The sequence below is a fragment of the Sturnus vulgaris genome, chromosome 17 (assembly GCF_052056855.1).
Source record: "Sturnus vulgaris isolate bStuVul1 chromosome 17, bStuVul1.hap1, whole genome shotgun sequence".
Classification (NCBI taxonomy): domain Eukaryota; kingdom Metazoa; phylum Chordata; class Aves; order Passeriformes; family Sturnidae; genus Sturnus; species Sturnus vulgaris.
Genome location: NC_142259.1, coordinates 8,351,972 through 8,377,517, shown reverse-complemented (window position 1 = coordinate 8,377,517; position 25,546 = coordinate 8,351,972). Strand labels below are relative to the sequence as shown.

The window sequence follows — 25,546 nt, the reverse complement described above, 5'->3', positions numbered from 1 at the left end:
GCCCGGGGCGGGGGCTGCGCAGAGCTCCGCGGCCCCGCGCTCGCTGTCGGGGCGGAGGGAGCCGAGCGCGGCCGCGGCGCCGCCGCAGAGCCCCGCGCCAGCCCGAGCGGGTGCCCTGCATGAGCTCCTGCACACCCGGCCCCTGGCGCTCGCAGCCGCTCGCAGCCGCTCCCGGAGGCGGGGCACCGTGGGCACGGGGAACTGACGTGAGCCCCGCCGCGGCGGCCCCGGAGGCGAGGAGGGGTGCAGGGACGAGGGACGCTCGGTTAGCGGCGCTGACTCGGCTGCCGAGGGAGGTCGCTGGGGTGGCGGGGCTGGCGGGTCGGGTCTCCATGGTCCCCGCGGTCTCCATGGCAGCGCGGCGGGCGCATGACGCGCCCAGGGGCGGTGCCAGCGCCGGCAGCGCCTCGGCGGGGCCACGGGAACGCGGAGCAGCCGCGGGGGAGCGCGGGCGGTGGGCGAGGGCGTGGATGGGGACAGGGATAGGGATAAGGAGAGGGATAGGGAGCGCAGCTGTCGGCGCTGCGCCTCCTGTCTGCTGCTTTCCCCGGCGCGCTGCGGCGCCGCGCCCACCGCCCTCCGTGCCGGGGGCCCATGCACCGGCCCCGGCTCCGCTGCCCGCCCCCGGCCCGGCCCGGCCCGGCCCGGCCGCAGCAGCTCCCGCTGTGCCGCGCTCCCGGCGCGCCGCCCCCGCTGCTCCCGTGGGGGCCGCGCCCGCTCCGAGCAGCCCCCGAGAGCGGCGGGGCCGGTGCTGCTTCGAGAGCCGAGCTATAGCACGGACAGCGCTTGGCAGAAAAATTATTGTTTAAAGCCTTTAACTCGGTTTTGGGCCAAGCTTCAGGGGTTGCTGCCTGGATGGCGGTTTGACTGGTTAAAAATAATAAAGCAGTTCTCTTTTTGCTTGTTGCTATCAGTTTCTGCCTTTGCCAAACGATGTTCTCTGCCGTACTGTGTTGAAATGTGCATGACTAGTGCTTTACACAGCCAAAGTGCAGCCATGGAAGGCCTTTGGAGGAATGTAGGATTCCAGAGGCAGGGAACCTGAGCCATTTGGTTCTCTGGTTTATCTGGAGAGGGATGTTTCTCATTGCTTGTTGTGTGAGGTAGCATAGAAAACTGCATACCTTCGAGTTGGACTCTGCCATCTCCTACTCTTTCATGCTGCTTGGCCAAGGAATGTGTCTTCTCTGCCCACCTGTCCCATTAGTCTCTCTGCCAACGTCGCTTCCAACTTTAGCTTGGCCAGTTGGTGCCATCTGGGGACTTGCTGAGGACTGCCGAAGGTGTTTTGTTGCATCTACAGGTTTCAGAAGCTGCAGCTATTCGCTTGTTGACTGGGGGATTCTACCAGGCAGCTTTTCTTTTTCAGGGAGTGTTCTTTCATCCTCCTCATTTTCATTCTGTGTGCAGCACACTTTGTTCTCTATCTGTAATGAAAAGAAGATTGAGTTTGTGAATAGGGAAATTCTTCTTAAAATACTCTAGTTGTTTTAGCTTGCAGCTTCTCAGAAGTCTTTTGAATACTCTGTTTTTAGTGGCTCTGATGATTTTTCCTTGCCCTGCAGCTACCCCTGCACCCCTGCTTTATATGACAGACCTCACTCTGCAGAAGCAGACTTAATTAATTTTTGATGGATTTTTGTTTGGCTTCTGTCTCTCTGTACAAACTGTGAGAAATTGTTTACATGCTGTTGAGAAGAATGTGCTGTGAGAGCACGCACATAAGTGACTGATAAACACAATTACGCAACATCATGCTCTGTACTTCTTCATAAGAGCTTCTCAACTGTTGCACTGCAAAATACCCATTGTAAAACCAAACATCTTGACACTCCTCTTGTCTGCAGATGCACAGTGAAATCTTTTCAAAGCATGCTGTTGGCAGACAACCTCATGTTAAGAGGCTGACCTGAAGTACCCTTTGTATTCATAGTCCAGTCTTCCTTGTTCTCTTCTGGAAAGCTGCTTCTGCTGAACCATCGATCTGTGTTGGTTCTTCAAAGCATTGTTTGACCAAGACTCTTTTAAAAAGTTTCCTACCTTCTTAAATTTTTAATTCCCGCTTCTCTGGGTTCTCCTTAGCCAAGTCGGTTTGGTGTTCAGATCTCTGCCTTTGGTAGAGATACCCGTGGTTCTGCTGTGTAAAAAAAAAAAAAAAAAAACCTGGAAGATATTTTTCGGTCTTGAAGCTCTGTTTATTTCACTGTGTATTTGCTGTGCCTTGAATACTGATTGGAATAGGGAGCATGGTTGCCAGTCATGAATGGGTGCTCATTTATGGAAGAAATTTGTGTTAAATAAGTGTGTTAAATAATTAAGTAATATGGAAGAAATAAGTGTTAAACATCATGGTGAGTTACTTTGTATGCAGCTGAGAGCTGTTTTTTGGAGATACCAAGGTAGTGTAATACAACTTGGTTGGTCCCTGGTTTTAGTGGTGAGGATATCAGAGGAGCTGCAGGTAGAATGCATGACCTCTTAGTGCTGTGTGCCTCTGCAGTACGTTTTTGGGGATGAAACAGGACATTTATACGGTTATTAAGGACATGATTTAGTGGTAGACTTGGCAGTGTTGTGCTTATGGTTGCACTTCACGGCCTAAGGGGTGTTTTCCAACCTAAATGTTCTGTGATTTTTGCAGCATTTCCCCTCATATCAGCGTTTCTGTTTTAATGGGTACTTCCCCTCTCTGAACGAGGCGTGCTCTCTGAGTGGGAAAAGACAAGTTAGAGATTTGTAGAGGCTTCTACCTCTAGTAATCTGGACATCTTTGTTTTGGCATATAAAGTGCTGTATTTCTTTGTAGTTTTCAGTAGCAACTTGCCGCTTGCAATACAAATAAAAGACTATGACAGTACTGCAAGGGGGGCTGAAGGGAGAAGTGGTAATTAGATGCTAATTACTCATGCATAATTACTCATGGGTCAATTAGTATAAAAATTTGCAAATTTATTTCTTAATACTGAAGGACTAAGCTTTGAGCCTTGTCTCTTCACTGTGTTTTTGTTGTGTCTCGAACACTGAATAGGTTTAGATGTTTTCTGGTTGTGACTTGGCTCGATCGTGGGAGAGGTAATTACCTGCTCAGTTATTACAGGCTGATTACTGGGGATGTTGTGTGTGTGCTTCTGCACAGGGCTGATGTTTCTCAGGCTTTCAGTTTAGGCCATCATAGCCTTTAATTGCTGGAGAACAGTGAGTGGAAATCACACACCATTTGGGAATTGCCTATCTGTTTCTAGATTTAATAAATGGAAACCTGTATACCCTGCAGGTCTGGAGGTGTCATGCAAATTTGGGTCTTTGAGAAGTACTGGTTGTATACTGGTAATTGCCCTGATTTGGTGCCCTGAGTCTGCTGCTTTTCCAAGGCCAGCTAATGTGTGCTGCTTACCTGAAAGGCTGGAGACCTTATTTTGAACCTAACTTGACTTGGCACTTTTCTGCATATGACGTGTTTAGTCTTAAAGTCATTTAATGAGTTTTAAGGAAATACAAGCCACTCTTGAGATTGGTGCTCAAACTGAAAGAGAAGGCCAGGACTACTGACTTGTAGCCATCTCTGTGAATTGGGGCAGGCTTTCCAAAATATCTTGAATTCTGAATCTGGCTTGCCAGATACTTCCCAGGTGGTGGGGGGTGGGAGAGTGGACCAAGTCTGGCTGTCATAGGAGTGCAGGAGGTCACATCCAGTTTTTTGGGCACAAACCACTGTGTGTGACAACTGACTGGGACCAAACCCTGAACACAAGCTTATGCTCTGAAAGGCAGATAAAAGGAGTGAAAGAGAAATTCCAGAGCAAATGCTGAGTTACTTTATTTTCCGTGATGTTTACTCGTGTTTTGGATTGATGATGTTACAGGAAGGGAATAGGATAAAGCTAGCTTCTGCTGCTTTGCCTAAGAACTTGTTTGAGTGGATCAAGTTATCTAAGAAATTTGGATGGGGCATGAATAAACACCAGCCCATGGGAGGGAGGCTACCTGGACAGTCTGTTCCTGCTCTCAATACAGACAGCAGCTGAGCCTAGGGAGCTGCTGCTTTAGTAGCCCTGCAGACTGAGCTGCCAGTACACACCGTGGGTGGCAGATGGGGCTTTGCTGATCAGTCACCTTCCTTCTTGTCAGTGCCCCAACAAGCTCTCAGAAGTATTTTTTGGGTGATGAAGCTGGGCATGCAATTTCATACCATGCTGTTTGTGTGACAACTTGATCTTCTGCTAATACTGGGTGTTTTGTCCCTGTCAGGCCCAGGAAACCATAAGGCTGAGGTTAGGTGTTTTGAAGCTTGGTGTTAGATCCAGTGTAGCAAATGAAATAATTTTCAGAGAAGATGTTCACTATCCTTTCTCTTAACAGGTGTGAAGGTGTATGCTGTTGTAAAGGCACCTGGAGGAGTCTGGAGCAATGCCACCACCTTCAGACATTGTGAAAGTGGCTGTTGAGTGGCCAGGTGCCAATGCCCAGCTGCTGGAAATAGATCAGGTGAGACCTGGTAACCAGATGGGGTAGGAAAGGCACCCCAGCGTTGATACTGGAATGTGGGAAGCATAGAAATGGGCAGTATTCCTTTCTGGTTGAGAGGAACACGGCTACTGAGGACTCTCTTTCTGTTCTAGAAAAGGCCTCTTGCATCCATCATCAAGGAGGTCTGTGATGGGTGAGTAGTTCTCTGGGAATCCTTGTGGAGAAAGTCTGTCCTGCTGACAAATCTTGCTGGGTTACTGTGGAAGTCTGCTGCTTGTTAATGTGCTGATAGCACAGTCCTTGCTGCCTGCTGCTGGTTTTGGCCATGAAATGGGGCTATGGTTTAAATTGTGAAGAAAAGGATCTCCTGGAAAATGGGAGCCTTCCATTTTTATTCCAATTCTAAATGTGTTCATTTGTGTGCCCTAGGGTCAGTTTCTCTGAGGGTTGGCCCATCCTGCTGTTGTTGAAGGCCTGTTCAGGTGTTCCACAGAGCTGATTTAGAGTAGGCTGAAGTCCCACATTGATCTCAAGAAGAGTTTTCTCTCCTTTTCGGGAGATCTAATTTTCCCTGCAAAGCTTTGCTTGAAAGTTCTTTTGCTACTTCCTGAGAGCAAGCTCCATTTCCTAATTGACAACCTGAAGAAAGAGGACAAAGATGCTTAATGTATCCTTCTTCTTCCTCTGCCAGGTGGTCCTTGCCAAACCCTGAGTACTACACACTGCGTTATGCTGATGGTCCTCAGCTGTACATCACAGAGCAGGTCAGTGTGAGAGGCAGCAGTTTGCTGATACCCTGAGAGTCCAGAATGTCTTGGACTACAGTCATGGAACAATACTGGCACTAATCCTTGAGAAGCAGCATCTCTGCTCTCAGAGAGATTCAGGCTCAAATGGTGCCATTCAACAGAGGAGCTTTGCACTGCTCTCTTTGCATGCTGTAGGTGTGGGGACTCAGGCACTCGAGTTCAGTACCCTCAGTAGGGTTTTGTGGCACAGGAGCCCTTTACTTGTGCATACAGATGTGCACTGTAGATCCAGCTGGGTTCTTTCTCCCCCCCACAGTTTAAGTTTGGGTTTTCTTTCAGACTCGCTGTGACATCAAGAATGGAACTATCCTACAGCTGGCAGTCTCCCCGGTAAATGCTTCCTCACCTCCCTCTGTCTCAGTAACTCTCCATGGGTGACAGGCTGTTTCTTACCTCTTGGCTTTTCTTTCTCCTTCTCCCCAAACTGCAGGGGGTTGTTTTTGTTGTGGGCCCTGAACGCAGTGAGGCATGCACTCTTTGTTTTCCATCCTGGCTGTGGTGTGTGTCTTTCCTTTGGATGCTTGGCCCTTTTATAGAATTTCCTGTCAATAAATCCAGTCTACAGTTTTAATGCATTTCCTAGATTAGGATGCTGTCCTAATTGCATTCTCAATATGAGTGTACTTAGCATGGTCAGTTAAAAAGCAACAGTTCCAGCGACTGAATGCCAAAAATTGAAATAAAGGCAAATTTGATGAAGAGGAGGTTGTTCCTGCTAAATTCTTGCTATTGTGCCCTCAAAAGTCTTTTTTTGCAACTTTATTTTTATTTAAATTCTTAAACCGTTTTTGTGCAAGTGTCTTGGTGTAGAGCTGAGGGTGAGCAGAACTGGGAGAAGGTACTTGGGCAAAAGGGAATTAAGAGGATATCAGTGATCTATGAGAGATCTTACAGAATGTCTTATGGATCATACAAAATGAGATCATGCTTCTCTTTGTATGAGACTTTTAATCAATATTGTATTTCTTTAATGGTGTTGCTCCATATTTCTATACCTACTTCCACTCAGCTCAGCAAGGAGAAAAACAGGCATTTGTCCTAACATGTAAAAGAGCATTTTACTCACCTCCTGCTTGGCTGTAACTGTTGCTGAGAGAAGCCTTTTTTTAGTCTGTCTTAGACTTGCTGACTGCACCTACTGAATGTGACTTTGCTGGTATCTCTACCCTGTTTCTGCCCTCCCTGCCCACCCATGAGCTTTCTGACAGAATGCTGATGCTGGCAGGACTCAGACTGCAGGTGACTGGTCTGTAACTGGCACCATCCCTTTTCCTGCCAGTCCAGGGCAGCTCGCCAGCTGATGGAGAGGATCCAGTCTCACAGCATGGAAGCCCGGCTGGATGCCATGAAGGAATTGGCCAAACTTTCAGCAGACGTCACCTTTGCCACAGAGTTCATCAACATGGAAGGGATTACGGTGCTGACACGGCTTGTGGAGAGTGGGACCAAGCTTCTATCCCAGTAAGTTTCCTTTATTCCAGGACTCTGGCAGAAGGCCTTGAATAAGGGGCTAATTTTGCTTGCTGAAGTGGCATTAAGCAACTAACCTTACAGCAAATGCTGATCTGTGGAGACAAATTCTTTTTGGTTATTTGCTAAACCTCATGAGGCAGAAGAGGAGACAGTCGTGATTTGCTCTGGAAGTTTCCTCAAGCACATTCACAGTGAATTACGATACAAGTAATTCACTTGGATTTTCTGTTGCAGTTGTTATATTTCATTGAAAGTACTTTTAAAGTCTTGATAACTTAACGTAATATTTATAGCTCTTCTTGTATATTAGCAACTAATACTTTTTTGGCATTTTTTGCAATCTTTCCTTAAGTATCTTTATTCTTTCTGTCTTGTGGTTATATATTAAATTTTCCACAATTCATGCTGTGCCTTCATTTTATTTCAAGTCACGTCCCAATATTTAGAGGACAATTAACTTCCCTTAGGTTTTTTTTTCTGATGTAAAAACGTGTTTGCTCCTTTGATTAGCCAAGTACTGATCCAGGTGGTTGTGAGTCTCTGGTGGCAGGAATAGGGACTTACTGCTGCTAATTTTAATTTGTGCTTGTAACCAGGAAAAATAAAATATCTTTCTACAAAACAGTAAAATTATCTGCATAAATGCATACACTTTATTACTCCCCCAGGTGCTAAACTGTGTTATTAGGAGAACGTGGTGACATTTTTCTCTTATCCAGCTTGAGCAGGCTTTTTTTCTTGCCAGCAGATCTCTTGTAACTGAATTCTTCAATTTTCTCAGTTATAGTGAGATGTTGGCTTTCACCCTGACTGCCTTCTTGGAGCTCATGGACCACGGTATTGTCTCCTGGGACATGGTCTCAATAACCTTCATCAAACAGGTGAGTTTGGGTGGAGGGGGTGAGTGGATATTATTTCTTTTCATGCTTTAATGCATCTTCCAGGAAGAGCAGAAGACTCTGAGAAGCTGAGTGCTGTCTGAGAGTACAGTGTGCCCCCTTTCCGAGCCCTGTGTCAGCAGCAGCTCTCCCGGCTGGGCACTGCTGACTGGTTCCTGTGTTCTCAGATTGCAGGGTATGTGAGTCAGCCCATGGTGGATGTGTCCATCCTGCAGCGCTCCCTGGCCATCCTGGAGAGCATGGTGCTCAACAGCCAGACTCTGTACCAGAAGATTGCAGAGGAGATCACCGTGGGGCAGCTCATTTCCCACCTGCAAGTGTGAGTGCCCACCCAGCAATGGTGTGATTTATACCAGTTTTATGACTACTTGTTTGTTTGAAAATACATCCTCTTACATTTGGACCACTTAAAGATTGTATTTTTTCAAGTATTACCAATATGAGAACTTACTTGAACTTTCAGATTTCTAATGGATTTTTTTAAAGTGAGGTCTTAGAAAAATATGTTCTGTGTTCTGGAAGCACTTGGGCCACATGAGTTTTGAACAAAGATACTTACTTTAAAATAACTGCTCAAGTGTGTTCAGTGCTAGGACCAAACCTGCATTTCACTAGAACAACTTCCCAAAGGTTTTGCATCCAGCTGTCTGTCACTTTTACCCTTCTTTAAATTGTCTCCACTAGAATCTAAGAGCTTATCATCTTCTGAGTTTTGTCCTGCATACTAAGGAAGAGAACAATTGCTTTTCTTGCTTGAAGGGATTAAAAATTCCCTTAATCTCCTTCCTCTCTTTCCAAACAAACTGGTAAATTAATATCTGTCTCTTAGGGCTATTTGTCTAGGTCAGTTCTACTCTTCATTATAAAAAAGCAGCATGTAGTTGTTAGAGCTTTGAGTAGGTTGGGTTTTTTCTCAAGCCTTTTAATTCTGAACGTGTGGAAAAGCACTATTTGTGAAAGTGATTGATACTCTTTAATCAGTGAGCAGTAGTTTAACCAAATTATAGTGCATCAATGTCAATGTGTGCTTCGAATGTTTATACATTTGAATTTGGTTAACAGAAAAGCTGAACAAATTCTTCTGACCACTCCAGCAGCTTTCTTCTGCAAAGAGTATATGTTCTTTCAGCTTTATAGCTTCTGGTTTAGTCAAACACGGATTTGGTCCTAACATTGAACACAGTTGTGCAGTTTTTTTAAGCAAATTAGCTTTGTTCAAGACATAAACTTGTGTGCTTAAGTGCTTCCAGAACACAAATGGTCACTTAAAGCATCCATGCAAGGAATATTTTGGAAAGGGAGGTGGAGAGTGAGTCAGGATTTGCTGGTGGTTTTCTTGGCAAGACCATCGGGAGGGAACAGTTCATAACAAAGGATATGTTCTGGCAGAACATGACCATGGAAACAAGTCCAAAGGAGATAAGTTAGAAGAAGAAAAACTAACCTAAAAAATTGTTCTGCTTTGTCAAAATGCAAGCAGTGTGATGAAAAGAGCAACAAACCCTGAAAAGGAGAGCAAAACTGAATGACAGACTTCAGAGACCTGTGCAGCTCGGAGGCCCAAGGAGAACCTAGGATGGTGCATGGAGATTTGCATGTTTGAAGTACAGCAGATTGATCAAAATGAAAAGATGTGGAAGGGAGCAATAGAAGAAAGAATATGGTTTTATCCAGAGAGATGTCAAAGTGAGGAAAATAGGTATTTAAGCTAAAAGAAGTATTTGCTTCAGAGCTTTTTACAAAAAGATCCTTTATTTCTACATGTATAGTTAAATTAATTAAATTTTTTTTAAAGTATATTCACACACACAAATTCATTTAGATGATACACTGGACTTCTGTTCATCAGAAGAGTTTGATGCAAGAGTGCACTGGGTGTGTCTGAGGTGGAGTTCACTTCCCCAGGGCAGCCCTCACAGTGCTGAGAGCTGAAAAGGTGTTGATAAAGGACCCAGTGTTTTGGCTGCTGCTGAGCAGTGCTCCAGCATGAGAGCTCTCTCTCCAATGCTTCCTCCCCTCATCCACTACCCTTGGGGCTGGGCAAGGTCTTGGAAGGGGACATAGCCAGGGCAGCTGACCCAAACTGACCATATGACATTTGCTCAACACTAAAAGCTAAGAGAAAGGAGGGTTGAGGGTCATTTGTACTATGATATTTGTCTCCCAAAGCAACTGCTGCCTGTGCTGAAGCCCTGCTTCTCAGGAAATGGCTGGACATCACCTGCTAATGGGAAGTAGAAAAAAAATCTTTTGTTTTCCTTTGCTTCCATGCCTAGCTTTACTTACACTTTTTTAAGCTGCCTTTATATTTAATGTTTCCCATCCTGTTTTCTCCCCTGCCTTGTCCTGCTGAGGAGGGGAGCGATAGAGTGGCTTGGCAGCCAAGTTCTACCCCTCAGGAAGAGTTAGAGTATTGCAGGAAACAAACCTGCATTTTATAGAATATCAGGAGGAGGACAGAAGAATATAATTGGCATTTAGAAGCTTAGTTTTGTGCTGTTTTGAACATGACAAGTTTAACCACATCCTGTGTGTGACCTAGGAAGGGGCTAAGCACCCTTTACCTGAAGAAGTTCTTCAGTGAAGCATTCTTTCCCCTTATTTCCATTTGCTTTTGGTGGCTTCCATTGGCATAGGAGAGAAAAAGAACTTTGCTGCATACAAGTTTCAAGCTATATCCATGTAGCAGACTGTACCATAACCAGGTTTTACAGAGATAGTTTCAGCATTGGAAACAAACTGTACTGGTGCTGGGCTGCAGTCTGCTCTGTCGCCTGGATAATGGACCTATCAGTCAGAAATTTCTGTCACGTTTTTGCAAGCCTTTTGAAGAGTTGGACATGATAAGTGTAGGTTACATGAGTCCTGCTTGTCTGTTGAAAATGCAGGACAGCTGTAATCAGTGTTCTCATGGTGCAGGTAAAGCAGCAAGCTGTAATATTCTGTACTGCCTGTTGCTTTACAAGCCTCCCTTTTTTGTTTCTGCAGCTCAAACCAAGAGATTCAGACATATGCCATTGCCTTGATCAATGCCCTCTTCCTGAAGGCCCCTGAGGACAAGAGACAGGTTTGTTCTTGCCTTTCGACTTCAAACCTGAGTGATGGTTGCTGCCTGGCTGTTTGTGCCTCAGAAATCATATTGTCTGGGCAAGGTAGACCTCAGACCTTGCCAAGAACTTAAGTGGCTGTTTCAGTATGGCAACAGAGGAGAAAAAGTACCATCCCATTAATAATGTGTCCTGGAGCACACATCTATATTTAGGACATGCTCAGAAAGGATTCTGAAAGACCTTCAGAGACAAAGAAATCCTCCAGACAGCGTGGGAAGTTTTTTTTAAGTTAGTTGTATATGGGAGAGGTAGGCTGGGTAGACTCCTTGGGGCTGTATGTACTTAATAAAATAACACCCCACCTCCCTCTCCCCAAAAAGGGACCTTTTTTAAGTCATAGAGGGATATTACTGCTGGCAAACGTGAGAAATGAAACACTGCCCTGCTCTGAGGAAACTCCCAGGATCTCAGCTACCTGCAAGATCTGCATATGTGTGTATTGTGTAGCTTTGCTGTGTTAAGCCTTTCTTCTCTAGTGCCCTGTTTGTGCCTTATTCCTGGACTCCAAGCTAAATCCTGTCTGCTTCTCTTTGTGCCTTTTTTTTGCTTTCTGCCAGCAGGACAAGCTGCTTAACCCACTAGACCTGCCCATCACTGTAAGTAACTCAAGCCTGGGGGCTGGTCATGTAGGGGACCTGTAGGCATGTTAGCTTTTCTCTAGCTGTGCCTCCTTGTATCCCAGGGATGATGCTCACTGCCCCAGAGAGTGGATGAACCTAGGGAGAAGGGCGGGAGGACTCCTGGGAATGCACTCACACTGTGGAGGGAAGAATCAGTAGCAGGAGAAACCCTGAATGGCTTACTGTGCACACAAGGTCATACAGATGGTCATAAAAGGAAACTGATACTGCAAGACTGACCAGGTGAACCAATTGTAAAACTGGAATGAGTCCTTTAGCAATCTGAATCTCCTTAAAGTTACTGCAGCATGAGTTTATACCCCAAATCTCACTTGTGTTAATGAGAGTTTCATATCCAGCTGCATCCTTCTAAAGATAGAGTTGTTTATCTGTGAAGAGCAGTCACGAAACTTGATGCTGACTGGGGGTTAGAGCATAAATTCTGCCTAATTTGTGATTTCTCTCTTATGGTTAATTGTAGTGTAAGAATGTTTTTGGCCCTGTGCTAACTCCAGGAAATCAGCATTCTTGTTAATAGGTTGATTTGGAACCTTCTGTATTGAGATACTGGTATGTTTTTTGGTTTTCTCCATGGCACAGAGAATGTTCCACTTTTTTCAAGGATGCAGCACCTTCAGAGTGGAAACTGCTGTGTCAATAAATGTTACATAATTTCTAAAATTAATGGATATGCTTATATTCACGTATTAAGAAAAATCATACTCCTCTCTTGGTAATTCAGCAAAGATAGTCGACTTCATAGCAAACAGAATTCCAAGGGATTTTTCGCTCTTTCCCCTCCCTTCAATACAATCCAAATGACCACAAAGGGCCAGGAAGTTGACTAAGGGACTTGGAGTATCTTTCATATCAATAGAGCCAGAGAGATTTGGGATTGCTCAGCCCTAAGAAGAGAAGAATCAGGGAGGTCTTATGTGTTTAAATATCTGATGGAAGAGAATAAAAAAGAGGGAGACTGACTCCTCTCAGTTGTGCCTACTGACAGGACAAGAGGCAGTGAGCACCCATTAAAAACCCAGGAAATTCCACATGAAAACTTCCACACCCACACAAAATAAATATGTGAGTGGTCAAACATTGGAACAGGTTACCCAGAGAGATTATGGAATCTCCATTGGTGGAGATATTAAAAACCTGTCTGGACAGTCTTGGGCACCCAGATCTGTCTGATGTTGCTTGAACCAGTAGAGTTGGACTAGGTGCTCTCAAGACATCCCTTTCAGCATAAATCATTCTGTGTTCCTGTGACCATCAAGCAGCAAAGTGTGCCTTACTGGACTCTCAGCAGGGCACAGATCCCTTAGCAGTGGTTAGACTGTGTGTCTGCTCATGCTTCTTTCTATGCTGTTTAGAATTGTTTAATTGTCTTTGTCCTTCCCACTTTTTATCTGCTTCAGTCACCTGTTAACTCCATCCCATGTACAAACTAATTCCTTCAGAAAAAGGATTCTTTGTGTCACATGCATGAGCAAATCCTAACAACAGCCTTGTCCTATTCTCAGTACTACATCTCACAAATAGTAGTAGAAAATAATGACTCAGAGGGCAGTGTGTTCTCTCTGAAAGCACCTCCTACTTCATCTAGATGTTCCTTAGAACCTTCCACTCAAGCACTGGCTCACTTTGGTTGCAAAATGAGCGGTGCTGAACTTGCAGCCATTATGGCTTGGCTGTCAGTCACTGTCTTGATTCAGGAGGTTTCTGTCTGCATCAGAAGTGATAATAGAGACTCTGAACAAAGTTAATGCACGTATTTTACCAGATTTCTTACTCTGTCAAGAGTGATGTTGATACGAGCAGTTGGAAAATCTTGGATTTCTCAGAATGTGCAGCTGATTGAGTGCAATTGTCCGAGACTCCACATCTGCTCCCAATTCTCAATCTGCACTGCACAGGAACGTGAAGAGATCTCAGACTGTCAGTTCTTTTGGATTTCTTCCAGATGATAAAATGCCCGACAGATTTTTCTTATCCAAAAGATTTTGCTTGTAGCAGCAAACTCAGGATACTCACCTTGACATTAGCACTTGTTCCATTCTCCTAGCAGGGTAATGACATCACTGGTATGTTGGAAAGTGCATCTTCACAATTCACAAGGGAAGCACAGGTTAGGTTTTTGCAGATGCATGTGTAATTGTTGCTGGAACTGAAGGCATCTTGCATCTGCTGTGACTGTTTGTCATCATGACTTGATGTTTGGGAAACCCCCCTCATCTAGAGAAGGAAACCATATAGTCAACAGGGAAACTGGAAGCTTTCCTCTAAGCATGAAAATTGTTAGCCTGTATTTTTGTAAATTGAAATGCTTCTGCAAATTGTCCTCAAGCTGACTTCTGAACATCTCTTTAGGAACTGGACAAAGGAAATAAATTTCAGAGGGAGAGTTTTTGAGAGGCAGGAGACCTGAAACCTGCATCCCATAGCTCTTGTTATCTTGGGTGCTTACTTGCTATAAGAAGCTGTGAAATGCTAATTGGAGGAAGCTCTTGTAGGCAGATTTTTCCTGGGCAACACACAATATTCTCCCTGCTGCCATATTTCCTAATAGTGAAGTACCATTTGATGTCCAGCATTAAGCTAAATTTGCTTCTGTGCTTTGACTCTGCTAGTGGCTTTTTCCAGTCTAGTGATGTTATGCAGGAGAGTCATCTATGAGTTGTGATGAGATGCTATGCTAAATTGACAGTCTGTAGAAAAGCACTTTGTTGTGTGCCAGTGCTATCTCCAATTCATAGGTTTTTTCCATTTTCTCCTTTCTGCACAGTGTGGGCTTTTTGTTTATATTTCACTCATGTTATTTCATCTTTAAATTCTGCAACAGGAAATGGCTAATGCATTTGCCCAGAAGCACCTGAGGTCTATAATCCTAAATGTAAGTATGTCTGGAATGACAAAGTGATTCCTAATGTCCTCTCAATGGAGGTTTCACTTGTGTATAGTGTAAATTCTGCTGCCCTCAGGGCACTTTCAGAAAAGTGACTCATTCAAAGGCAAAAGTTGTTCAAAAGGGAGTTACCAGGATGCTGCTTTCTGCTCTTATAGAGCATTATAATTATGCTTCTGGTGGAATATGGAGGTTAAACAACTGAATCTTCATATAGAGAGATGCACATGCAGTCTGGCATATGCCTAGGGCTTTTATGCCCTCAGCTTTTATTTGCATTCTCTTAATTTCTACCCTCTCCTTTATTTTGAAGCATGTGATCAGAGGAAACCGCCCCATTAAAACAGAAATGGCACATCAGCTCTACGTCCTGCAGGTCCTGACCTTCAATCTCCTGGAAGAGAGAATGATGACCAAGATGGATCCCAATGATCAGGTGACTATTAGAGCCAAGTAAGATCTAATGGAATAGGATGTACAAGGGGCCTTATTCCTGAGCTCCCTAGCACTATAGAATTTGCAGTGGATGGTACATCAAGTTTCAAACTCATTCTTCACATTGTACACCTTGAGATTAGGGTATGCTCATGACCATCCTACTGCATTCTGTGGGACTCTGAGATGTAAGTGGGCACTGAAAGTCTATATATTCCTTTCTTGATCAGTGTGATGCCAGCTGTCAATCTGGTTACTTTACCTCTATGGAGGGCACATTTTATACATTTGATTGCAGTATGGAAGGAAAACTGGGCATTTTTAAGGTGTCTATTATTCAGCTGCATTTTTAAAGAGACCCGGAATGCCTAGAAGTTGCCTGTGACTAAACTTGCAGTTAAAGAAAAATGCAAACAAATATTTTGCATTATCTACTGTACCGAAACGTGCCATTTTGAAATGGATTGCTTCTTTGTGCATAGTGTTAATGACCTTTAGTATCTCTCTGTTCATTGTGTGAGCTCTGAAGAGAGATGCAGGACTGTGCATTATGTGAAAATATTACTGTAGTGATTGATCACATCACCATTTCCCTGCCTTCTGTCTTTCAGGCACAGAGAGACATCATATTTGAGTTGAGAAGAATTGCATTTGATGCAGAGTCTGACAGCAACACCGTCCCTGGCAGCGGAACAGAGAAGCGCAAAGCCATGTACACCAAGGACTACAAGATGCTGGGATTCACTGTATGCATCTAGACTGCAAACCTTGTGAAGGCAATCTAAGCAATCTCCAGAGGAGTTGTGGGGAAATAAGGAACAGAAATAGCTGTTTCTTTTACTTTATTTCAGTATCTGAGTTTACAGATTCAGTTACACTCCTGGGGAAGGTTGCTGATGGGTTAAATGCAAGGGTTCATTAGGCATTCTCTGGAGGTATTTCCTTACCATATGCACCTGTGCTATGAAGAACTTGGAATCATCCTCTCCTCTAGAAAGTTCACATAGCATTGTCAGCTGGTGTTCAAGTTTACCTCTTGGATAGATGTGAGGGAGTGCTTGATGGACAGGTGGTTTAAAATTCACTCAGAAAAGCTACTCACACAATTCCTTTGAGCTAATTTGTTTGGATTCTTTCTACACACTCTTTTCACAGAATCACATCAATCCAGCCATGGATTTTACACAGACTCCTCCTGGGATGCTAGCATTGGACAACATGCTTTACTTGGCCAAATTTCATCAGGACACCTATATCAGGGTATGTGAAGCTGCTGATTTTTACAGATGCCTACACCTCAGCAGCTCTTCTTAGTGTGTGTGGCATCCTGTTCTTGTAGATTGTTCTAGAGAACAGCAGTCGAGAAGATAAACACGAGTGTCCCTTTGGGCGCAGTGCCATTGAGCTCACCAGGATGCTTTGTGAGATCCTGCAAGTTGGGGAACTCCGTAAGTACCATTTGTTACCCAGCTTTACAGGCTGCTGGACTGATGCTTCTAGAAACTAATATTCACAAACATCTGTACCTTGATCTCACTTCTGCCATGTAAGGACAGGGTGAGCTTGGAGTTAGCATTGTTTATGTCTAAGTGATAATACCACTATCAAAATAAAGTAAGAAATTTTGGTGTGTGCACTCTGGTTTTCCTGAAAAACTGATACAAGCAGAAAGCTTCAACTTCCCAGAGCTTCAGGAGGGTGCTGCATTAAAAAAAATAGCCTTGAAACCATCATGAACTTGGGAAAACTTTCTTAGCTCTGACAGTTTCAAAACAACATTCTGAGAAAATTAACCACTGTAAGAAATTCCATCAGAGGAAGGTGGGAAACACTGCAAGCAGTTATTTGGGGGAACCAGGATGAAAAGGGCATGAGTCACAGAGGTTTGCATGGAAGAGTGTGGGGACAATTGCTGTTGTCAATAAACTGTCTATGGGGTGACAAAGTATTGAGCTGTCTTAATCTCTTGGAGTAAGTACTGTTGCAGACCATCAGTTGTCTGTCACTTTAGTTACTCCTCGTACTTTTTGTCCAATATGCTCACATGGTTGTCGTTTGTTTCTTTCTGAAGCCAATGAAGGCAGAAATGACTATCACCCCATGTTTTTCACCCATGACCGTGCATTTGAGGAACTGTTTGCCATCTGTATCCAGCTGTTGAACAAGACGTGGAAAGAAATGAGGGCGACAGCAGAAGATTTTAATAAGGTCAGGGTGGAGAAGAGATATTTTTGTAAAACCTTTTGTAGATCAGCACATGTTCAGTCAGCCTGTGCATTTGGTTAAAGAGTAGGGTGCAGAAGATGTGGCAAGGCATTGGTATGGGCTGTCAGGGAGGATGACTCAACTTTTATTTGGAATGCCCTGAGTTTCTTGGTTCTTCTGGAGCTTCAAAGTCACTAGTATGCTGATTCTCCTGGCCCTGGTTATCCCATGTCAGTTCTTTGCTGCCACGGAGCTGTGTCCTGATACTCTGCTGCCAACAAGAACGTGACTTGTTTTTCTTCCTGTCCACCTCTAGGTTATGCAGGTTGTTAGGGAACAGATCACAAGGGCTCTCCCCTCTAAACCAAACTCCTTGGACCAGTTCAAGAGCAAACTGCGCAGCCTGAGCTATTCAGAGATTCTGCGACTACGCCAGTCTGAGAGAATGAGCCAAGACGACTTCCAGTCTCCACCTATTGTGTATGTGCCTAAGAAGAAGAGTTGCCTTCTCTCCTTGCCATTATCTCCATTTTCTGCTTACTCTTCCATATTTAATTGCCAGGGAGCTGAGAGAGAAAATCCAACCTGAGATCTTGGAGCTGATAAAGCAACAGCGCCTGAACAGGCTTTGTGAGGGAAGTAGCTTTAGAAAAATTGGAAATCGCAGAAGACAAGGTAAGGTGACAATGTTTTTCAGTACTGTACTGTATTTTTTCATGTGAAGAACTGTAGCAAATAAGATCTAATTAATTAATCTGTCAACAGGCATATTGCCAGAAAGAAAAGCTGGTTACTTGGGCTGTCCATATCAGCAACTAGTTTGGGATGGCACAAATGTACATTTCTAAGAATACAGCCATCCCCTCATGACTAAGCAGCTGTGCTGAGGAACTGGGCAAGCAGATGGATCGGGTGGAGAGGCTGTAACATAGTGATTGTGAGACCTTTTGTGAATGGTCTTGCTCAGCTTACTCTACTTGGTGTGTTCCAGAAAGATTCTGGTATTGTCGCCTGGCTCTGAATCACAAGGTGCTGCACTATGGGGATTTGGAAGACAATGCCCAGGGGGAAGTGACCTTTGAATCTTTACAAGAAAAAAGTAAGTCCTGATAACAGGCTGTGCACTCTTCTGTGCTCTGCTGTCTAGAGGCTGAACGTAATCCTAGATAAAGATGAAAGACCCAAGGCTGAAGCCCTGACTAAGGGAATACCAACTTTTGGTCCTTGCCCAAATTCTTCAAATCTTGGAATTACTTGATCTTTTCTAAAAGCCAGCTTCAGGGATGTCTTACTGGTAATGTGTTTTGGAAAACTGCACTAACGAGCTAAAAAACCAAACAGTGTTCAGTTGCAAAGACAAAACAAAGTTCTGTATTTTCCTGGTTAGGATTGCTTGTTTGGGAGTTTTACTTTTTCACTGTTAGTTCCAGTTGCAGACATCAAAGCCATTGTCACAGGGAAGGATTGTCCACACATGAAGGAGAAAAGTGCACTGAAACAGAATAAGGCAAGTGCTCCCTTTTCACTGTCATTAATATCTAATGCTGTAGTGTGTAAGACTGAAAGTAACAGGAGTGGATGATCTCCCCACTGCAGGTGTGTTGTGTACAAACCCCATCTCCTGTCTGAGCCCTTTCCTAGTGTCCTTTGTGACTGCTAGGAGCTGTAAGCATGACTGTGCTGTAGTCTCTTCAGAGCTGCTCACACTACCAATATGGGAAGGTGTACTGAGCTGCAGCAAGGCAGCTCTCTCGGGGTGGCAGGCAGAAGGTGCTGTAGTGTTTTGTTCAGTTGGTGAGTGAAAGATTCTTTTCCATTTAGGAAGTGTTAGAATTGGCCTTCTCCATATTATACGATCCCGATGAGACCCTGAACTTCATTGCACCTAATAAATATGAGGTAAGAAACGTAGTGGTTAAGCAATAGAATATATAGCAGTTAACTTCAGAGATTAAGAAGGATCAGTTGCTTTTCATTAAAGACTTGAGCAGGCTGTCTCTCAGAATTCCTAGAATTATGTTGGTGATGCTTAGTATGAACCATCAGTTTTTTTCCCTTAGTTATCTTTCTCATTTAAAAAGAAAAGAAAACCCCACACTAATTTCCCCTCATCTGGACTGCTACGTTTTTTCCTCCTATGATGCCTAGAATAGGTTTACTTTTTTCAGTTGTTGTGCCACAGTAGAAACTCTTGTCCTTCTATTACAACCATGGGCTCGCATTTCCTTTAGGCTTGTAACTTCCATTGGAAATCTCTGTGGACACTGTTTTAGGGTTGGGGTGGTATTTTTTACCTACATATTAACTCCCTCCAGTGTTTCCTGTCTTGAAGTTCATGGACGGAAAGATTCGACATAAGGTTTCATTTATGCCTGGAGTCGTGAATTACCCCTTCTTTTCCACAGTACTGTATCTGGATTGATGGGCTTAACGCTCTCTTGGGGAAGGACATGTCCAGTGAGCTGACCAAGAGCGACCTGGACACGCTGCTGAGCATGGAAATGAAGCTGAGGCTCCTGGACTTGGAGAACATCCAGATCCCCGAAGCGCCGCCGCCGATCCCCAAGGAGCCGAGCAGCTACGACTTCGTGTACCACTACGGCTGAGCCACGGGCAGCCGAGCCCGCTCGGGCCGTGCGGCGGGGGCCGCCGCTTGCAGCCGTGCCGCGGGCCCGGGGCGGGGGCCCTGCCGCCGCCCGCCTTTTGTATCGGTTCCAATAATAACCAGTAGCGCTCCTCGCCGCCGCCGCCTCCGCCTCTTTCCGCCCTGCGCGGAGCGTCACCGCTGCGCGCCCGCCCCGCTCCGCCACCGTCGCTCGTTCCCCCGCCCCGCCGGGCAACGTCACCGGCGGCCCCGCTTCCCCCACCGCCACGGCCCGCTCAGCATTTCGCTCCCCCTGTCCCGCCCTGCCCTGCCCTGCCGCGGCCCCGTCCCCGGCATCCCCCAGTCCCGTCCCGGTCCCTCCTGCTCCTGGCTCCCCCGGCGCGGTGCCGGGCGCATGGCGGCGGGGGCGGGCGGCGCGGCCCTGGGGCGGGCGGCGCTGGCGGCGCCGCTGGTGCTGCTCTACTACGGCTTCTCCATCGGCATCACCTTCTACAACAAGTGGCTGATGAAGGTGCGGGGTGGCGGGGCGGTGCGGGGTGGAGGCGGCGGGAGGGCGGCGGCGGTGACAGCGGCTGTCGGTCCCGCAGAGCTTCCCGTTCCCGCTGCTGGTCACTCTGCTGCACCTGCTGCTCATCTTCGCTCTCGCGGCGCTCGCCCGCGCCCTGGCGCGCTGCCGCTCCGGGCGGCCGCGGGCAGCGCTGTCCTGGGCCGACTGCCTCCGCCGGGCCGCCCCCGCAGGTACGGCCGGGCACGGGAGGGGTCGGGAGCGGGACACAGGCTTGGGGCACAACAGTGTAAGAAAGACATGAAGGTGTTGGAGAGCATCCAGAGGAGAGCCACGAGGATGGAGATGGGAGTGGAGGGGAAGCCTTAGGAGCAGCGGCTGAGGTCGCTTGGTGTGTTCAGCGTGGAGAAGTGGAGACTGAGGGGAGACTTTATTGTGGTCTTCAACATCCTCACTTGAGGAAGCAGAAGGGCAGGCACTGATCTCTTCACTCTTGTAACCAGTGACAGGATCCAAGAAAACATATGAAGCTGAATCAGGTTGGATATTAGGAAAAGGTTTTCACCCAGAGGGTGGTTGAGCACTAGAACAGGCTCCCCAGGGCAGTGGTCATGGCAGCAAGACTGACTGAGCTCAAGAAGCATTTTGACACCGCTCTCAGGCACAGGGTGGGATTCTTAAGGTGTCCTGTGCAGGGCCAGGAGTTGGACTCAATGATCCTGGTGGGTCTCTTCCAACTCAGCATGTTTTGTGAGGCTGCTTGGGGATGCCCATGGTGCTTTGGCTGCTCCCAGAGCTGCTTGTCTGCCTGGGGTGTTCGGGGCCAATCCCCTGGGACAGGGTGAGCTGTGGGGTGCAGCCATCGCTTCGGCCCCTGTGTTTCCCTACCAGGTGAAGGGCAGGTCACTTAAAGCTTCAGCCTGAGACATGCTACCTTTATTGCTCATTACAAAGATGTGTGAGAATAGGGAGAGGCCACACAGAACGAGTCTTTCTGAAGGAGCCACTGGCACATGAGAGCAAGCCATGAGAACCTCCTGCAGCACCTTGGCAAGTTGTCTTTGCAAGTAACATTTTTTTCTTTAACACTGGTATCGAGCCATGTGTTGGATCTTTCTCAGGGTGGAGCTTGGTAGAGAATTCATCACTCATGGCACACAGAACTCTACCTGAGACCAAGGAGTGAAGCTCCTGCTCGGCACACAGAGTTGTAACTATTTCTGCAGTTCTTTGGCTGTGTGTTGTATTGGCTCCCAGAGAACAGCATCTGGTCTATGATCTCTGGCAAGGTTTGCAGTACCTTACAGAGCATGCACCATGGTTTCTTGGAAAAAGTTTTCTCCACATCTGCAGCAATTTTACCTTTCAGCGTGGCCTGCCCTTGGATCAGTAACACTGTTTCCTGTGGTAGGAAACTTACATAGAAGAGAGAATAGACTGTACCAAAAGCTGCACCAGGGTTAAGGCTCCGTGTGGACAATTGTTACTTCAGACTTCTTGCAGTGGCCCACAGACTTACAAGTTATCATGCTCTGATACATTCAAGAAAGACTTTATGCAAATCTGCAATCACTTTTAATCACAGGGTGGGCAAGAGTTATTTCTGGCTTTTTTGTAATGCATGTTGAGTGAGTGCAATGCTGAGCCCAACTTGAGTCACAGGGAACAAGACAGAAACATGAAGAGCTGAGAATATCGGAGTTATGTTGGTTCTGAAGAACTAACTTGAGGAAATCTTATTTCTTTCCCTGGGTCTGCTCTGCTATCTATGTTTGTGGCCATGCAGCAGGGTTTTGTGGTGGGTTTGTTTAATGTCATGGAAGACAGTTAACTTGAGGACTTTTTCATTGATTCTTTAGCTCTGTCAACTTCCTTGGATATTGGGCTGAGTAACTGGAGCTTCCTGTATGTCACTGTCTCCCTGTGAGTAGAAACACCACGTTCCCTGGGAGCCTCTGGTGGGGTTTGGAGAGTGCTTTGCCAGGGTGTGTTTCTTGAACAGGTGTTTGGTTAGTGGGGTCAGCATGCAGGGTCTGTGATGGCTTGCTGGTAGCAATGTAGAAATGAGTGATGGTTCCTAATAGTGCTTTGATGGGAATAATTACAATGAAGGCGTCTGACAGTATATTTTGGTACTTACAGCTACACAATGACCAAATCCTCTGCCATTCTCTTCATCCTGCTTTTTTCACTGCTCTTCAAGCTGGAGGAAATGGTAAGGGTCCCACAAAATGCTTTAGGGAGGGAGGTCAGATGCAGGGAAATAGGCAGTGCATGTACAAGAAACATGTAAGCAGAGGAATGATGCAATTATGTGGGTGAATCTGAAAGGAAGGAGGTGCCTGTCTCTGTTGTGTCTGCTCTCCTGCAGAGGGTGACGTTGCTGCTGGTGGTTCTGCTCATCGCTGGGGGACTCTTCATGTTCACCTACAAGTCCACACAGTTCAATGCACAAGGGTTTGTGCTGGTGCTCTGTGCCTCTTTCCTGGGGGGCATTCGCTGGACTCTCACACAGATACTGATGCAGAAGGCTGAACTGGGTATGTGGGGTGTTAGGAGAGGGTGGTGGTGCTGGTAACAGGGAGGGGAATAAGGAGAGGTGATAGCCCTTGCTGCAGAAACAAAACATCTCATGGAGGGTGTTGGAACCCTTGGGCACAGGATATCTGTTGGTGGGTAATGAAGGTGGCTTGGTGTCTGCAGCAGCAGAGGTATGGGCATCACAAATATGGTGTATGTCTAGGAGTGGTGCTAATAAAGGCTCTGGGGCCTGTGTTATTCCCTGGCTTGTTGCTGCCTGTTCTGTTATTGATTCTCCTCTTTCAGGGCTCCAGAATCCCATTGATATCATGTTTCACCTGCAGCCGCTCATGTTCCTGGGGCTCTTCCCACTCTTTGCGGTGTTTGAGGGTGCGTGAGTTAATTAGAGAAAGCAGGGATAGCTTTAGAGGGTGGTTGGGAGATTGCTTAACAGTTTGTTGTTAGAGATAATTCACTTAGATAAGTGAACAGCTATGAACTCTGCAAAGTAGTTAGAGACCTGGATTTATCTGATGCTGGCAGGACATTAAAGAGGACATAGAAGTAGTAGCCTGCCACACTTGTGGAAGTAAGGGCTGTGAAGAAGTGGCTCCACATCCTCCTGATACTGGAATGTGAGCAGCCTACCCCATCAATCTTATTAAGAGGAATCCTGGGAGCTGGGAATGGTATTCTGCTACTCATTGTCTTGTTCCTAGGCCTGCCTTTGTCCATATCAGAGAAGCTCTTCCGTTTCCATGAAGCAGGAATGCTGTTCTCTCTGGTAGGGAAGCTGTTCTTGGGTGGAATTCTTGCCTTTGGTCTAGGCTTTTCTGAGTTCCTCTTGGTTTCCAGAACATCTAGCCTCACCCTTTCCATTGCTGGCATTTTTAAGGTAAGGCATGGTTCCTGTGCTAATACTAGAAGGCAAGTACTGAGTCATCCCTATTGGGCTTTATGTGGTGGGAGCTTGCTTAGATCTTTAGAAATTATTGCTTGTTATTTTTGTTCTCCTTGCACAGGAGCTTGATGCTTTGCCTTGCAGTCTCTGAAGTGAAGTCTCTTGGTCCCTGGCAGCAAAGGGCCAGAGACTAGTGGCTGCTCTATGAAAAATACCATTAATGGTCAAAGTTTGTTGGCATGTGGGATAGACTAAAACACATTGCCCTCGTGAGCAGCAGATGGTGTGGAAGAGAGGAGGGGTAAGAAGGGCAAGCTCTTGCATCAGACCTGCATATGACCAAACCACTGGTTTGAGCTATCTCTGTAACCTAGTTTGGCACATCCTCCCCTCCTCAGAGGAGTCCAGCACACATACTTTTGAGCTGAGCTGTGATACATGAAATCTCTCTGATGCAGAAGTTGCAAGATTCCTCTGTAACTGAGCTATACAGTCAGATGACTTAAAATCCCACATCCCAGTTTGACAGGTTGTTTGTTTCTAGAAACTGTTTTTAGAACTCTGTGCACATGAAAGAATGTGCTGATAGAAATTTAGCAGCCTGACATCTTGATCTAGGCTTCAGCTGTAAGATGTCTCATGCATATCTCCTCAGGTCCTGTCCTGCCACTTGTCATGTTTTTTTGTTTCCACAGGAAATCTGCATTTTATTCCTCGCCACACATTTACTGGGAGATCGCCTCAGTCTCTTGAACTGGCTGGGCTTTGCTGTCTGCCTGTTAGGAATCTCCCTTCATGTTGTTCTCAAAGCCATGAATTCCAAAGGTGATTGTTTTAAATCACTTTCTTTGTGGGCTTTCTCATTGCTTCACTAGGAGCTGAGTCTGGTTCCAGCTCCTTGACAGTGCCAGGTTTGGTGGGAACTCCAGCACGTTTGTCACTAAATGAACTGTGTGCATGCAGGTGACAAAGCACTGGAGCCACACAAAGAGACCAGCTCTGACCCTGACCTGGAGCTGCTGCTGCACCACCCTGGACATGGCGAGGAAGAGGTTGTTGAAACCCCACAACAGCACTGACTGAACATGAAGCACAAAGCCACCTGCTCTGTTCTTACCAAACCTGCCTGACAGCTATCCAGGAGGAAGGTCCAAAAGTCTCTGTGACCACCCAAAGCAGGCCAGGGCCTGGTGAGAGAATTCTGCTGTTCTGCTACAGGGTGGATCTGTAGATGCTGCATAAGAAACAGGCAATACCCCTTTCACAGGAACTTGGAAGACAAGCCCTGGTTCAGTGGATGTAGAATGGAGAGGTGACACAGGGAAAAGCTGTAAAAAGTCCATCCATTAGGGGATCCTGAAGGCTGTTTACTGAGAGGGTAGACCATGAGCTGTAGAATGAACATGGACATGTCTGGACTCCAGGCTGAGTGGTTCAGGGATGATTTTACTGCTGTTTAGGTTTTGATTTCAAAGGAGAAGGTAGATACACCTTCTCTTTTTTTTTTTTTTTTTTTTAATGTTTCTGCAAATTAGGAGCTCCCATCCTGGTGGGATCTCATGACTGAATAAATCCCTAGAGTTGTCCCAGTAAGAAGGACCTTTTGTGCCTAGGGACCTCCATGTTCTGTGTGCATAGTAAGGAGAGAATTAAATGATGGTGTTTGGGACCAATTGAAAATGATGAACATTTCCAGATGATGTTGGTTGGAGGGAAGGCAGGGGTGCAGGAATATTTCTGGTGCTACATGCCAAGAGGAGAATGAGCAGTGTTACAGGAGATCTAACTTGAGCAATAAGCTTATCAGAAAGTATGTGGGGTTTTGAGGGAGGGATTGTTTGTTTTTTAAATAAACTCTTTTTTCTGATTCGCTTTTGTCTGTGCGTTCTGTACCTATGCTTCATGAAGCAGAGGTAATTTGTCTTCTCAGATCCTTTGCTTTTAGTCCTCCACTGACGTTGCTACTGCATGCCCATAGGCCTGGCACACAAAACACTTGCCCAGCTATCATTGATCTCTAGAATTAGGGAGATGTTCTGCAGCCTCTCATATTTATGCCAGCCAAGACAACTCACTGTCTGCTCTGCCTTAA

General features: G+C 45.9%; 2 protein-coding genes across 11 annotated transcripts; both read left to right on the top strand.

Moving 5' to 3' along the window:
* The first annotated feature begins 3 nt into the window (after positions 1-3).
* ELMO2 (engulfment and cell motility 2) lies at positions 4-19,665 on the top strand. 9 transcript variants are annotated; one of them, XM_088174931.1, is made up of 22 exons: positions 4-265; positions 4,360-4,485; positions 4,620-4,660; positions 5,159-5,231; positions 5,556-5,606; positions 6,556-6,737; positions 7,531-7,630; positions 7,816-7,967; positions 10,637-10,715; positions 11,319-11,354; positions 14,221-14,271; positions 14,597-14,719; positions 15,330-15,464; positions 15,874-15,978; positions 16,058-16,166; positions 16,790-16,926; positions 17,240-17,403; positions 17,486-17,598; positions 17,915-18,022; positions 18,348-18,430; positions 18,745-18,822; positions 19,329-19,665. In XM_088174931.1, the coding sequence occupies exons 2-22, from the start codon at positions 4,408-4,410 to the stop codon at positions 19,527-19,529; spliced, it is 2,199 nt and encodes a 732-aa protein (XP_088031057.1). In that variant the 5' UTR covers positions 4-265; positions 4,360-4,407; the 3' UTR covers positions 19,530-19,665. The 9 variants fall into 9 exon arrangements, with proteins under 9 accessions (XP_088031057.1, XP_014744447.1, XP_088031063.1 ...); XM_088174934.1 differs by having other exon boundaries at positions 156-293; positions 4,361-4,485; positions 18,354-18,434; positions 18,749-18,822; XM_088174933.1 differs by having other exon boundaries at positions 157-293; positions 4,361-4,485; positions 18,354-18,430.
* Positions 19,666-19,752: 87 nt separating this feature from the next.
* On the top strand, positions 19,753-25,321 carry SLC35H1 (solute carrier family 35 member H1). Of its 2 annotated transcripts, none has more exons than XM_088174938.1 (9): positions 19,753-20,039; positions 20,116-20,266; positions 21,893-21,956; positions 22,176-22,248; positions 22,405-22,573; positions 22,860-22,943; positions 23,273-23,337; positions 24,150-24,279; positions 24,418-25,321. In XM_088174938.1, the coding sequence occupies exons 1-9, from the start codon at positions 19,923-19,925 to the stop codon at positions 24,531-24,533; spliced, it is 969 nt and encodes a 322-aa protein (XP_088031064.1). In that variant the 5' UTR covers positions 19,753-19,922; the 3' UTR covers positions 24,534-25,321. The 2 variants fall into 2 exon arrangements, with proteins under 2 accessions (XP_088031064.1, XP_014744482.1); XM_014888996.2 differs by having other exon boundaries at positions 19,828-20,039; positions 23,273-23,448.
* The last annotated feature ends 225 nt before the right edge of the window (positions 25,322-25,546 follow it).

What these genes read in the sequence shown, in the direction of transcription:
- ELMO2 (XM_088174931.1), top strand. Translation starts at nt 4,408, where the DNA reads ATGCCACCACCTTCAGACATTGTGAAAGTGGCTGTTGAGTGGCCAGGT. An exon ending in TACAGCTGGCAGTCTCCCCG is followed by an intron (nt 5,607 to 6,555) that starts GTAAATGCTTCC and finishes TTTTCCTGCCAG; the next exon opens with TCCAGGGCAGCTCGCCAGCT. An exon ending in GTGCACTGAAACAGAATAAG is followed by an intron (nt 18,431 to 18,744) that starts GCAAGTGCTCCC and finishes TTTTCCATTTAG; the next exon opens with GAAGTGTTAGAATTGGCCTT.
- SLC35H1 (XM_014888996.2), top strand. Translation starts at nt 19,923, where the DNA reads ATGGCGGCGGGGGCGGGCGGCGCGGCCCTGGGGCGGGCGGCGCTGGCG. An exon ending in ACTCTTTGCGGTGTTTGAGG is followed by an intron (nt 22,944 to 23,272) that starts GTGCGTGAGTTA and finishes TCTTGTTCCTAG; the next exon opens with GCCTGCCTTTGTCCATATCA. An exon ending in CAAAGCCATGAATTCCAAAG is followed by an intron (nt 24,280 to 24,417) that starts GTGATTGTTTTA and finishes GTGTGCATGCAG; the next exon opens with GTGACAAAGCACTGGAGCCA.